This window comes from Curcuma longa, chromosome 20 (genome assembly GCF_044706935.1).
Source record: "Curcuma longa cultivar G26 ecotype Majalengka, Jawa Barat chromosome 20, ITB_CL_G26_1.1, whole genome shotgun sequence".
NCBI lineage: Eukaryota > Viridiplantae > Streptophyta > Magnoliopsida > Zingiberales > Zingiberaceae > Curcuma > Curcuma longa.
Window position 1 is genome coordinate 6,488,185 of NC_133880.1, and position 14,307 is coordinate 6,502,491.

The window sequence follows — 14,307 nt, forward strand, 5'->3', positions numbered from 1 at the left end:
ACTAACATTTTCCCTGAAGCAAAATGCATTTGTACATTAGGTCAAAAAAAATAGGGATGGAATGGAATAGTTTTGAAACAATTGGGATCAAAATAGAAATTTTTTTTTTGGTTCCTTCGATCAAACGATCAATCATCCCCATCGTCGACGATCGCCGGCGGCGGCGCAATGCTTTCAGTGGGCGGGGCGGCGGCGAGGGCGGAAGGGCGGACCCGGGAGAAGATGCTCTGCCCCGGGGAGAGGATGGCCATCGGGTCGTACCGCCGCTTCCGCTGCACGAAGCTGCCCCAGCCTCCGCCGAAGTGCGCCGCCCAATCGGCCTCGCTATCGTATCGAGGAATGTATACTTTGAAGTCGTATCCCTTACTCCGGCAGTGTCGCAGGATCTGCCGGTTCTGCTCTTCCGCCGCCTCCGCCGCCGCCGCCGCCGCCTTCCCTGGTCCCGGCGCGATGAACCTCAGCAGCGCCACCAGGTAGAACACGTCGCTTCTCGGCAGCGCCACCGACATCCGCTCGTCCCACCTGATCAATCAATCCCACAGCCGCCGCCACAATTTTAGACCACTAAAGGTCGCACCTTTGCCTCCCAATCGAGAGAAGAGAAAGAACTCACCGGCTCCGCCGCATGGGGTAGACGAGCATCGGCCCGCCGATGCCCTGGCGGAGGATGCGCTTGAACACATGGCGATCGAAATCGACGATGTCACCGGCGGAGATGAATAGGTTCAGCCAGGGGTGCGGCGTTTCCCACGTCCCTCCGGCGCGCGCCTTCGCCTCCACCTGGGCCACCCGCGACAGGAACTCCACATAGCCCACGTCCGCCGAGAACTCCGCCCCCTTCACGTACCGCAACCGCCGCAGCGTCTCCTCCTCCCGCTGCCCAAACCCCAAACCAAGAATCGGGAACAGTTAATCACCAAATCGCCTGAAAGCGGAGAATTTTAGGGAAATGTTTGCTCATTCCTTTACCTCGTCGACGTGGTCGGCGACTAGGTCGTCGTAGTAGAGAGCGAGCTCGAGGCAGTAGAGGACGGCGGCGGAGGAGTCGGCCAGAAACCCGGCCGGGTCGAAGGCCGTGTCGGGCAGAATCGGCACCGAGTTCCACCCGCTCACCGGATCCAACACGTCGTTCACAAACACAAACCCCTCCACGTAATCGAAGGTCGACGAGTCGGCTCGAGTCACAAGCGACTCGGCGTCGCCGGCGAACATCTCGAAGTCCGTGTACACCACCCGTCTCCACCTCACCTGCGTCCACGAATTGAGAATTTAGGAAATTTATTGGATTCAAAAGAAATTTTCACTGCCCCGCCCGAGTTTCAAAAATCTCATTATGCCCCTAATAGATTTTGAAATCTGATTCCTCATTTACCGGAGACAACTTTGCTTTACACCATACTTTACTTCTTTTCAGATGGCCCATATAGTTTCATTATTATCAGTTTACTCCTTATACTACGCTATATATTATCAAAATATTCCTATTTGTATCTCATATTTTTGCAAATATTATCAATTACTCCCCGCTATTCTTGTTAACAGCAATAGCGTCAATGGTAAGAATAACAAAATTATAAGGTGTATTACGAAAACTCAACAAATATCTAGGTCAAGCGAAAGGTACTCTCCTTGCACTAGATAAAATATTCAGTTAACTTCGCCGGAAAAAGCAGAGGAAACAGAGGGTCACCATTTTTGGGGCGGCGAGGAGGGGGAGCCGAGCGCGGGTGATGATGCCGAACTGGCCGAGGCCTCCGAGGACGGCGAAGAAAAGGTCGGAGTTAGAGGAGGGGGAGCAGAGGCGGCGCTTGCCATCCGGCGTCGCCACTTCCATCTCCACCACGTTGGCGACCTGCGGCCCGTAGCGGAAGCACTGCCCGCTGACACCGCCGTTGGAGAGCGTCCCGCCGACGGTGAGGCCGAGGTAGTCCGTCCATGACGGCGGAGCCATCCCTTTGTTGCGGACCGTCCACTCCAGCACCTCCGACCAGAGCGCGCCTCCGGGAACGTCGACGGCGGCGCCGTCAGGGGCCAGGGACATCGGCGGGCCGAGCCCTCGCATATCAAGGACGATCCCCCCTGCCGCCATGGCCTGCCCGCCCACGCAGTGTCCGTTGCCGCGGGCTGCGACGGTGAGACCGGCGGAGCGCGCCGCGAGGTGGAGCGCGCGGGCGACGTCGTCGGCGGTGGACGGGCGCAGAAACCTCGCCGGCCGCAGAAAAACCCCGCCGCCGAAGTCTCGGGAGGCTACGGAGACGTCTCCTGCGTCGTCTACGTCAATCGCGCAAAGGATCGTCTCGTCGGAGCTGCTTTCGCCGGCGGACACGAGCCGGTACTGCTGCTGCTGGTGGTGGTCGAGATAAGCTATCATCATCGTAGCCAAAGTCGTGTTTGCAGTCGTAATGCAACTTGTTTCTTTGCTCTTTTGGGAATGAACAACCAGAGCTTTATATAGAGATAAGTCCACGTCGTCAATTTTCTTTTTATTTTTTAACTGCAAATTATTTTCAAATATACGCATTAAAATTTAATTTAATTTGGTTTTTTAACTATTAGGTGTAATAGAAAATAATTTGAAATGGGTAATAAAAGGAAATAAATTAATAAATATTAATAAATGAAACAGCTATAATAATTAAAGATTTACTTTATGTATTATTTGATAAGTAATTGTAGTCTTACTAAAATGCATTACCTATTTAATTTACGAATAATTTGTATTCATATATTTTTATAATCATCTCTATTCGATTACCTAATCGGCATATTTTGCAGCTATTTTAAATCATCTTATTTATCTAATTTTTTATTTGTCTTGTTATTAGTTCTAAACTTTTATTTACTTTCTTAAAAATTATTGTGCTACTTAATTTATAAATCTTATTACTTGTCCACATTGACGAAAACTCCTATAATTAGAGGAATAGATGGTAGGTATAAACTTTGTGAAAGACAAACTTAAGATCCTTCCATCAAGAGTGAAAGATCTAGAATGATTTAAATTGTTATATGATCGATAAGCTGTATGACTTAAATTGAACGAGCACGATTTATAAAAATCAAACTCACCGATTCAATGAAGAAATACTAGCAGAATATCCAAGATTAATATGTCGCCAATCACACATCGGATAGAAATGAAATAGATTTTAAATAGAAAATATATCCTAACCTATTTTAGAAATCAATAATACACCATGTAGATTAATATAAAACAATCAATATGAATATAATTGAATATTTGAGTAAATTTTACGATTGCTCTATAATCTCAAATTAGATTTAGGGAAATCCTAATTCACTTTATTAATAGTTTGAGATATGAAATTCAAATTAGATAAATTAAATTATTTATCCCAACCTGAATAAGAGGCTTGCCAGAAAGTCAAAGTGATTGAACAATTTGTGAAAACTCCTACCTGGCAATCACTAGTCTCTTGGGCTAGTAGGACCCCTACGTATAAGATATCACGACAATCAAGCAAACTCATTGATTCTATCAACTTTGGATCTGTCATTCAACAAGTAGAGACGAATACATAAACTTTCAAAAAAAAATAAAAAAATCAAACCTCCCTTCTAATTATATATGTTTCTGTTAAGATCGCCTTTTGAATGAGCAACTGGCCACCCAACTAGAAAGCAGGCGATCAAAGTGGCGCCTGGTATCCATGAACAGAGAAGGAAGATGTTGGAGGATTCTGAGGCACCGCTGAGACCTGCAAGGCGAGAGGAAACAGGGTGAGAACAGAGACCAGGGATGTCCTGGCTTAAACGCTCCGACGCTCAAGTCAGCTTTCTCACCGGAGAAGAAAGAGCATAAGTGAATCTATGAGTATGTGTGTGTGTGTATGCCTATTTTCACAAGGTGGAGAGGAGATATACAAGTGCGGGTGAGAGAATAATAGAAACATATCTTTTCTCAATTAGGGAGAATATCCCTTAGTGGAAATTTTATCAGAGAAGATGTTACATCTAGTTAAGGAGAACATCTTATTACCGTCGCAGTAGCGAAAAGTCTTATCACCCAGATAGATACTGTAGGATCGAGGTGGACTGGCTAGAGGGGGGTGAATAGACAAATTAAGAAATAAAGAATAGACATTCGTCTTTTTAAACTTAGTTGCAACTGGATGGTTGCTTCCAAGACAATTAAAGCTCAGCTAAGAAACTTCTTTAGGCGGAGAAGTCTTTACAAGTTAAAGTACATAGACTTGGAGAGAGTTTACAAGCAAAAAATTGAATATCTAACTCTAAACTTCTAAGCCTATTTATAGTCTTAGACAGTTGATCTTAATCGTTGGTTGTAGATGAGATTTTATCCTAATCATTGATCCGTATATAAGATCTTGATTGTTGATAGGAGATAAACTTAAATCTCAACCATTGATCAAAGATAAAATTATCTTTGATGAGAAATAGATCTTTATCGATTAATAAGGCTGAGCTTTATCTTCTTTGATTAAACCTTCGGCTAACTTTATCTTTTAATTGTCTTTGCCTCGAAGCAATTCTTTAAGCTTGAAGAGATAAAATCTTCCTTTCCTTTTATCTTCACAACTTCTTAAGGGCTTTGTTTGGTCTTCAAAGTCAAGTGTCAACCTTTGACTTGATCAAAAATCAACAAGGTTGACTTTTGTAAATATGATATTTGGGTGATTTCTGGCCAATCAGAGTTAAGCTCACCTGAACCCAACTCTGGCCTTTCGCCCCTCGAGCGTACTTCCTCCATGCTTCTCATCCCTTGAACGTCGCGCACGTCCTTCTCGCTCCACCGGCGTACTCTTCCGCAACTTCTACGTCCCTCGGATTGTACCGAACTCGTCAGCTCACTTCCCCGTGCAATCCTTCTTGTCTGCTACGTCTTACACTCAACTTATCTGTTCCTAAGTTCTTGCACACTTAGCAGAGAGATCAGAATAACAACAGGACCTAACTAACTTGGTTGATCATATCAAAATTAACTGGGGCACCAACATATACGATATCAAATTGTCATCATGCCACATCAATGGCTCAGAGTCAAGAGTCGATCTGAGGACTCGGACTCGGCCTGAGGAGTCTGTTGGGGACTCTGCCTGAGGACTCAGACTCGACCTGAGGAGTCTACTGAGGACTCGGACTCGGCCTGAGGAGTATGCTGAGGACTCTGCTTGAGGACTCGGATTCGGCCTGAGGAGTCTGCTGAGGACTTGGACTCGGCCTGAGGATTCAGACTGAGGACTCGGATTCGGCCTGAGGAGTCTACTGAGGACTCTACCTGAGGAGTCTGGTGAGGACTCTGCCTGAGGACTCGGACTCGGTCTGAGGAGTCTACTGAGAACTTGAACTCGGCTTGAGGAGTCTGCTGAGGACTTGGACTCGGCCTGAGGAGTCTGCCTGAGGTGGTTGACTTCTTCCTAGCTTGGCTGACTCCTTGCGGTGCTTAGCCGAGTGGATTGACGTCAAAAGTTGAGATTGACCGAGTGGATAGGACTTTGAGCGGTGTGGCTTGATTCGGTTATAACACCCATAACAATAAGAATTGCCTATGTCATTCTAACGGCGACCTGCTCAGTTGAATGGAGAACTGCACAGAGAGTTGATTGAGCATTGAATAGGGCATTGAGGGAGTGAGGCTTGGGCAGCAAAGGGAGCCCATGCCGAGGCCGACTAAGATTGGGTCGGGATGTGGGCGAGAGGAGAGGAATAGACTTGGAGTGGCTTGGAGTCAGAGCTCGAAGTCAGGTGCCGAATCCTAAGCTAATTTGGATGTCGGGTCGGGATTGTCAAGCCTAGGCACGAGGCCAAATAAGCCTTTTGTTTGATATGTCATCTACTTAGATCGGACCTTAACTTTCAGGGCAGGTCATACCAACTCATAACAATATAAATAAAGATGTTTAATTCTTATAGAGATGAGTTGGATAAAATATGATGTGATGTTCTTTCCTTGGTTTTACACTCTCTTTGTTATCCACTATGAACGAGACAACACCTTTTTTTTTTAAAGCATAATGACTAAAACGGGTTATTATACCCGACCCAACCTAGTGAACCATAGCCTAAATTTAAACCAACAACTAAATTGGACCAATTCTCCAAATAACCCCTTCACCTTCTTATCATTGTTAGAGAATGAATGTATATATATATATAGATAGTCATGTAATATTAAAAGTGAGAAAATCAAACTCATAATAATATTATCATATAATTACAAAAATATTTTAGTATTAAAAAAATAAATTTAGTAATATATCATCACATAAATTTTATGATGCTTTAATTAGTTATATTATTAATTAATATAGCATTTAAGGCAGTAAACAAACTAAGCTAAGCTAAATTTGAAGTTATTAAAACTTATTTAGTAGGTAACTAGGTCAATCTAAAATGAATATAAGATGTTAAACTTATAATTAAAACCAAATTTAGCTTAGTTTTTTTATCACCTTCAACTTATTAAAATTTGGCTCTAGTTCAGCTTATTTAAATATTATCGAACCCTTGTTTAATTGTTTAGAATTTTATATTTTTAATTTTATTTGATTAATTATGAACTTTTATATTATAAATTTATTTATTCATTTTGAATTTTTTATCTATTTATAAGTTTGAAAAGAATTATTGAAGAATATAATTTATAAATTGTATTTATGAATATTATTATTAGCAATTCATCAATTTTTATTCACATATATATTTAAATTTATTTATTTAATTGACCTTATTTATTTAAATAAATTTTTCATAAACTCATACCAAAATTTGCGAAGGTTTAATGACATTATTTAAGAGTTGTTTGATTACTTGCACTCCAAAATTTAAAACTTCCAATTCTGATATTAAATTATTAATTTAATAATGGCACGTTGGCTTTTCTAAATTACCCAACCTCTATACCAATAAACACATCCAATGGGGACCTTCCCTGAAGTGGGACCCACTCGAAGGAACTCCCCGACCTTACTACTTATACCCTTCCGGCCTGCCCTCTTCTCTCACCTCAAAACTCGTCCCTTTCCTTCCCTCCTTCCTTCCTTCTCTCTCATGGCGTCCTCTCTGCTCTCTCCTCGCCCCGAAACCCTACGCTGCTCCCCAAACTCCACGCAACGGCGGCCCACGCCGGCTCCCTGCCTTCGGCGCTACCGCCGTCTCCCTCCCTTCTCGATCTCCGGGTGAGTCAATGGTTGGTCTTGGTTTATGGTTCGTGTTGCGCACTTGTTTGGGGTCTCATTTTTTGGATCGTGTCGCACGCTTGTTTGACCTCAGCTGATTGCTTTAGGGCTCGGTCGTGGACGTCTTTCCCTTGGGAGGACCACCCTGCCTACAACTCTTAGAGTTTCTGTGAAGCCGGTTGTCGGGGATGGCGCTGCAGTTTCAGTGAGTTCAAAGGATGAAAGGCCTATCGTTGTAATCGACAATTATGACAGCTTTACCTATAATCTCTGCCAGGTAGTTTTTGTTGGAACGACGCCGTATAATAAGTTCGGGTACTCGCATATTTTTTGCCATTGCTTTCAGCGATGTTGGTTATTTGAATTGTTATGATTATTGGTATCTTGTAGATTCTTGATACCATTTCTGAATTTTGTAGTGAATTTGGTTCTTAATTGTCAGAAAACGGATGCTATGAAATTCAAAACTCTAGATTTTTAGATCTCTGCTATTTACTTGTTGGACTCCGATGTATATGCATGACATAGTACTGTTATAATGAAATTATCGGAGATTGTCATTAAGGGGCATTTTTTTAGTATCATAGATAATATATGATTTTTGCCACCAAAATGATCTCTTGTATTTAGGATTCTGATGTTTGATACTTCGATGTTAACCCATAGCATCTGTGTTACCTTGGAAATATCCTGCTGTTTTGTGTGCTATGAAATAAACTTTCTATATTCTGATCGTTTCTGAATGATTGACAGTTAACTACTGCTACAATAATAACCCAGAAGTACCAACCATTTGAGGTTGACTACTATGTGTAATGTTATTTGTTAGCAACATTTAATTATGTTGTGTATGTTTACAACAAGAAACTTTGAGTAGTAGTAGATTGGCGGCAGCTTAGATGAAAAGGGTTTTTTGCTGGTTTAGAAAAAAGTTCCTTTCTTTCAACCCTGAGTGTATTTTCTTAAGCAAAACCACCCAAGGAAGGAAACACATTGTGGAAGTGTTCCTCAATCTCACTTTCTCTTCTTTTCCTTGGTCTGAAATGGAGAGAGAGAAGGAAGAGGCTAGAACTTGTTGCCCCCATTTTCCTTAATTTGGCTTCTTGCCACATCAAGCAGAGAACATCAATTTGGGTGGAAGCCTTTTGATGCTTTTTTGTTTTTTTATAGTTTAAAAAAATCAAATTTGGAGAATAATGTTTCTCTCCTTTATTTCCGTACAAGGAAATGATAGAATAGATTTCTCTTATAGTTTTTTCCCCTCCAATGAAATACAAACTACAGATCAATTTGTTCCACTCCCTATAAACATTTCCCTTATCTCACTTCTTGTAGGAAGCACAACCTAAATTTAATTTATCTTATGGTTAAGAACAAAACAAATTAAAAGGAGAAGAAAGGATCAACCTATTAATCCATATGTTGCTTTTATACTTAAGCTGTGGCACATCTTGATTATCCCCTAAGCAATACCATATAAGTAATGTCATGATCCAATTTATTTGTAACGGATTTGGTATGATATTTTCATAAATACTTCTTGTTGGTTTCCTAATTGTTTGATGACAAGAGATTTAAGTTGGCTTACTGTTCACAGCTTGCCGTATGATATGTGAGTCTAACTTTCTAACTTTTCTAATTGCACTTCTTCTCTGCTTAAGTATCTGGGCGAGCTTGGTGTCCATTTTGAGACATATCGGAACGATGAGATAACTGTGGATGATATAAAAAGGTATCCATCCTTGTCTATCCCTCTAGACAATTTGGTTTTAATTAAAAAAACAGATTTGGAACTCTTTTTTCAGGATAAATCCAAAAGGAATACTCATATCTCCTGGCCCAGGTCAGTAGTTTTCCAGAAATATATGTTTCCATCAACTTGAATAGGAGGCATTCAACCATTGTTTTGCACAGGTACACCTCAAGATTCAGGGATTTCATTACAGACTGTACTTGAGCTGGGTCCTTCAATACCATTATTTGGAGTTTGTATGGGTTTGCAATGCATTGGAGAAGCATTTGGAGGTTTGAATAAATCTGGCGCATGAAAGCCACAAAAATAAATGTAGGTAATGTGGGAACTAGTATTATTTTACAATTTCCTTGTTAACTTTCAGGAAAGATAGTCCGTGCTCCTTCTGGGGTTATGCATGGGAAGAGCTCACTTGTCCACTATGATGAATCACTAGATGATACTTTATTTCATGGTTTGCCCAAGTGAGTCTTTGATTATTCTTATATGATTTAGGGATGTATGGGATGTGTATTGGATTTTTAATTTTTGGTTAGGTATATAAATTAGATTTGTGATATATTAAGCGATATTTTTTTGTGGTACATGATAAATTAATGCTTAAAAGATAATCTAGATACTCTATGCGTGCACACGTTTCTTTCCTGTAGGGTACATCTAGGAAATGAAGTGAGAATCATTGATGTCCATTGTTTTGCAATTTGGATAGATGCTTATACCCACTACAGTTGTAATGCAAATAGGAATAATTACTTGGAACTAACTTCCACATCCTTCTAAATGAACTAAGCATTTAATCATTGTTGGCCAAAGTTTAATTTGTTTAGAAAATAAGCTAATATATTTAAATTATAAGAATCATCAAACAGAAATGTTAAAATGATATGGCATGTTAAGGAGATCCTACAATGCTATATTAGCGAGAAAATATATAGATGAAACATTAGAAGATACAAGCTTTGCAGTTCAATAGTTTTATTGTCATATACAAGAATAATAGAGGTTATAAGTACTTTTTTATTCCATTTGCAGATATGTTATTAGATTTGTTTATTTTAGGAATAGGATAGAGTGATTATCTTTAGAAAGGGGAAAGTCAAGGCTAAGTAATTTGCTTGCTTCATTGATCTCACATTTCCTGTTTCTTATTAAAGTTGTGTGTGTTACAGGGCTTATTTCTTTTGTAATAGCATGTGTTTTATGCATAATTTTGATACTTATTATTCCTCTTGCATGATCATGTTGAATATGCAAGATGAATTTTCCATTTATTATATACTGCTTTTATACTTGCATGCAGCCCCTTCACAGCCTGCAGATACCACAGCCTTGTTATCGAGAAAGAAAGTTTTCCTAGTGATTCACTTGAGATCACTGCTTGGACAGAGGATGGATTAATAATGGCCGCTCGTCACAAGAAGTACAGACACATTCAGGTAAAACTATAAATTTTCTTCTAGTGATTCCTTGAAAAATTATTTTTCCATCTTAATTACGCCGCTGTCAATTACCTGTAATTTCTATGTTAGAAGAGCACATGGTAGATATAGAAGTACAACAAAATTTTCTTCTCTTTCAAGCAATTGAAGCTACTTGATAATGCCCATTGCATTGTAGTTCCTTATCATCATGAGCATGTTTAACCTAATCCTTAGTTCAGAATATCCAATACCATAGTCCTTACCGAGCTTATTGGTTTCCCATCATGGCTAGGTCATACATGGATGTATTTATGTAGGAACAGGCTACATGGAGCTGTATGCTAAAAACTTGCTTAAATTAATTGATTGCCTTCCCTTTTAGTATGTTAGCATCAGTTTCAAGATATTTGGAATATTAATGGTGAAGTATTTTCATACCCTTAAATTTGAAATCAGAAGCAAGCTATAAAAGTAATTGGGAATATGACCTCTGGGGCCCTGAAGAACCTTTTGCATGAGAATGAGTGGCTTGTATCATTTCTTGGAATCATATTCTTTTGAACTCTTGAGGAAAAAGAATGGCATAGGAAGTGACTAGCTCAGCAATGCAATCTGGGAATTTACTCCTCACTTCATTTTATCAAAATAAAGAAAAGGTGATTCACTGAATCAGAGGTAATCAATTGGTACAGGAAAACCAATTTGTAGCAATACTTCAAATCTAATGCTTTCCATGTTTGGCAATTACTGCCCCAAAGTTAATCATTCTAACACCTGCTCTGAGAGCATATCTGGGAATATCACTGGCCTTTCTAATTGAGGAAAAGGGAGCCAAAGTAGAGGGAAAAGAGAGGGTCTATTTAGCAGATGAAGAAAAGGCTAAGGGGAGGAGGGGAGCAATTTGAAGTTCCTTTTGTCATTTTCAGAGTTTGACTATTTGGATATAAGATATGAAACAAAGGATTCTAAAATTATATATGAAGCTTTGTCATTCATGTACATTTTTATGATCCTTTCTCTCTTTTCCTTCATATTTTCAGTCCAAGTAATAAAAGAAATGGGACCTTTAGTTTCGTCCAAGAGTGAACATAAGAGAGGGAAAAGTCTTGAATAGAGTAATTTAACCATGTCTCTCTTAAGATGTGTGTTACATATTAGTTGCTTCTCTGCCTTGCTTTATACCTGTTTTTTTTTTTTCAAAACAAAGAAAAAGAAAAGAACCTTTTATTCTTTTTTAATTGTTCTTACTCTTTTGAATTGTAGGGAGTTCAGTTCCACCCTGAAAGCATTATGACACCTGAAGGTAAAACTATGGTTGGCAATTTCATAAAGTTGATGGACAAATCGAAACTACCAAACTGAGTGACAAGTTCCAGAAGGATACAGAGAAAGAGAAATGATGGCTTTTTTCTTGAATCTTGAACTGTTTCTTTCATGATTTCAGAAGGCAAATAAATCAGAGAACTCTGTTCGTTACATTTCTTAGTTTCGTCCAATAATTTTTGTAATTAGGGGAAGAGAAAAAAAGTTTAAAGTTTATTATGAAACAAAATTCCTTCCAATGGACGTGTACATCTGTTAGCATTATTTAAACAGATTTGTTTGGACGTTGTGGTCCACTTCACTCAGAGTTGTTAAACGAGTCAATTATGATGGAATAGGGAGGATCGATCTATCAATTAATTTGATGGATTAGAAAATTTTTAAAAATTTTTTAATCTAATTCAAGATGAATTGCATATTAGATGGATCAATGGATAAGTCTCTTAAAAAATAAAAAGATATTAAAATTTTTAAATTTAAATTATAATTTAGATGGGTCAAGATTATTAATTTATTGAATTTTTTATTTTAATTATAAATTTAAAAAAATAAATTTTTTTAATTTGTAGATCAATTAGTGTTTTTAAAGATTCTATGCTAGCTAATATTTTTTAAATGAATTTATACTCGTTTAATATTAAAAAAATATATAAAATAAAAAGTTTATTAACATTTATAAATAAATATATTTATTTTTTATTTAATTATATATAATTTTAAATTATTTATAATATGTTTAAAAAGTAATATAAATTTTATGCATTATATAAATATTTAATTTATAATTTATTAAGGCGATAAATTAGTCAAGCTCAATAAAAATTTAAATTTAAATAAACTCTAATTTTAAAATTAATATATATCTATATTAAAAAAATTTCTTGGGCCCGTTGAGCCCAAAGCCCACAATTTACATTCTCGCAAAGGCAGGGGAACTAGTGAAGTGCGGAGCAAGCCTCCATTTTGGTTCTGCTTCTACACACTTCTGCGGTATTTGGCGCACCGCCAGGGCGACGATGGACGGCGAAAAGGTGTCGGAGCTGAGAGCCTTCGTCGACAGCTGCAAGTCGGATCCTTCCCTTCTCCGCCACCGTTCGCTATCCTTCTTCCGTGACTACCTCCACAGGTGATGATCCAGCTCTGATGCAGTTGTTTGATGCTTTACTCTCTCTCTCTTTCTCTCTTATCGTTGCGTCCTTTTGGCTCCAGCCTCGGCGCTCGGATTCCTCCCAACATAACTTCGGTCAGTGATTCCGATTTCTCTTCTTTCTTTGTTTGATCTCATCTGTTATTTGCAAAATTATGCATTCCATTTTGTTCCTTCTAATGCTGTAGTTTGGTTAGTTATACCCACGATTCTGTGTTTTTTTCTTGTTCTTAGACGTTGTTGACGGTATTTCTGGATATTTTTTAAATCTCGGAGCAGTTGCAGATTTGCAGCTCGTAGTTAAATTGAGGTGGCAAAATTATGGATTAAACTTCTGGCAGACGTACACATATGTAGCTCTTCAACTTGTAAAACATTGAGATTGGACTTGATTCTTATTGAAAGGAAATTAAGAAAAAACATGTGCTTGTAGCTGTCTAATTGTAGCGCGTTTTGCCCAGATAATATAGAAAAATTATGGAATATGCACAAAAAATTATGAAATCGGCAAAAATGGCAGTGTATTTAGTTTGGCATTTGAGGCCTAATAGGTTAAAAATGCACTCAATTTGATTAACTAAATTTGGGTAATTTGAATTATTCCAAATGATTGAATCTATCTTAGAGTTTATTAGTTGTCATGACATCTAAAGATAGACTAAGATAATATTATGATTATTATAATTGTGGTAAACAAGTTGAATGGGAATAAATTGTCAAAATTGTGGGAAGATTATGATTGAGGTCTACCAACATAATCGAGGCGATGAGAATTACTTGATATCAAGATATCTTAATACATGGAAATAAACAGATTGTAAGAAATTAAATTGAGTGTACTGAACCAAACCAAGCAAACATGAATTGTGCCAAGTTAATGGGTTCTAATCTGACTTGATATTTATGAATATGTAAGTTAGATTTTATCTTTCTTTCTTGTTACTTTTAGAAGGGAGGAGTGAGATAATTCTGTAAGGATGACACAATAGCTGTTGCTCATTCACTAGAGTGAATATAAGGATTACCCCTTTTGGGTCTCCTTTCTCGCTATTCTGTATTATGGACTCCATTTGGAAGTTGTAATAAATTTCATGCTCATAGATACATTAGATTGAAACATTCCTGTCCCACTTGATTTTCTTTCTTAAAGAAACACTATTTAGAACTTTTTTGGTATCCTTCTACACTCATTAGTGCTTAGAAATTTGAACTGAGCTACATTGGTTGACTTTAAGCTACATCATTTTTTGGCCCTTAGATACCAGATATCAGAATGTTTGTTTATAGTATGTCACAAATGAAATTTTAGCCATGAATCAGGGGCTTCTGTGTCCAGATTCTGAATTTTTATGCCTATCTAAAGCTCCGGTATCCTTACAATCTGATATGGCTGTTTGAATTCCTATTTTCTCATTGTTAAAGCTGCCTGAGATGAATTCAATTGAAGTTTGCTTTTTCGAATAATCTAACTTGATTGCTAATCTCATATACTGTTTTTAACTT

The 14,307-nt window shown here is 38.5% G+C and overlaps 3 protein-coding genes across 3 annotated transcripts in view; 2 read left to right on the plus strand and 1 right to left on the minus strand.

Moving 5' to 3' along the window:
• Positions 1–17: 17 nt before the first annotated feature.
• LOC141813880 (cytokinin dehydrogenase 11-like) lies at positions 18–2,374 on the minus strand. Its single transcript, XM_074701880.1, has 4 exons — positions 1,691–2,374; positions 970–1,248; positions 614–876; positions 18–522 (listed from the first exon to the last, which is right to left on the minus strand). Exons 1-4 carry the CDS (start codon positions 2,372–2,374, stop codon positions 129–131), a joined length of 1,620 nt encoding a protein of 539 aa, XP_074557981.1. The 3' UTR covers positions 18–128.
• A 1,386-nt stretch (positions 2,375–3,760) lies between these two features.
• Positions 3,761–11,886, plus strand: LOC141812963 (anthranilate synthase beta subunit 2, chloroplastic-like). The gene is made up of 9 exons (XM_074700897.1): positions 3,761–3,790; positions 6,920–7,160; positions 7,268–7,437; positions 8,822–8,892; positions 8,966–9,003; positions 9,075–9,185; positions 9,278–9,377; positions 10,214–10,349; positions 11,598–11,886. Exons 1-9 carry the CDS (start codon positions 3,761–3,763, stop codon positions 11,694–11,696), a joined length of 996 nt encoding a protein of 331 aa, XP_074556998.1. The 3' UTR covers positions 11,697–11,886.
• A 738-nt stretch (positions 11,887–12,624) lies between these two features.
• Positions 12,625–14,307, plus strand: part of LOC141813254 (TPR repeat-containing thioredoxin TDX) — a 13,122-nt gene continuing 11,439 nt past the window's right edge. Inside the window, exons 1-2 of the mRNA XM_074701188.1 lie at positions 12,625–12,783; positions 12,867–12,900. Of these exons, the coding sequence (XP_074557289.1) occupies positions 12,674–12,783; positions 12,867–12,900 (144 nt within the window). The 5' untranslated portion in view covers positions 12,625–12,673. The remainder of the gene's footprint in view (positions 12,784–12,866; positions 12,901–14,307) is intronic.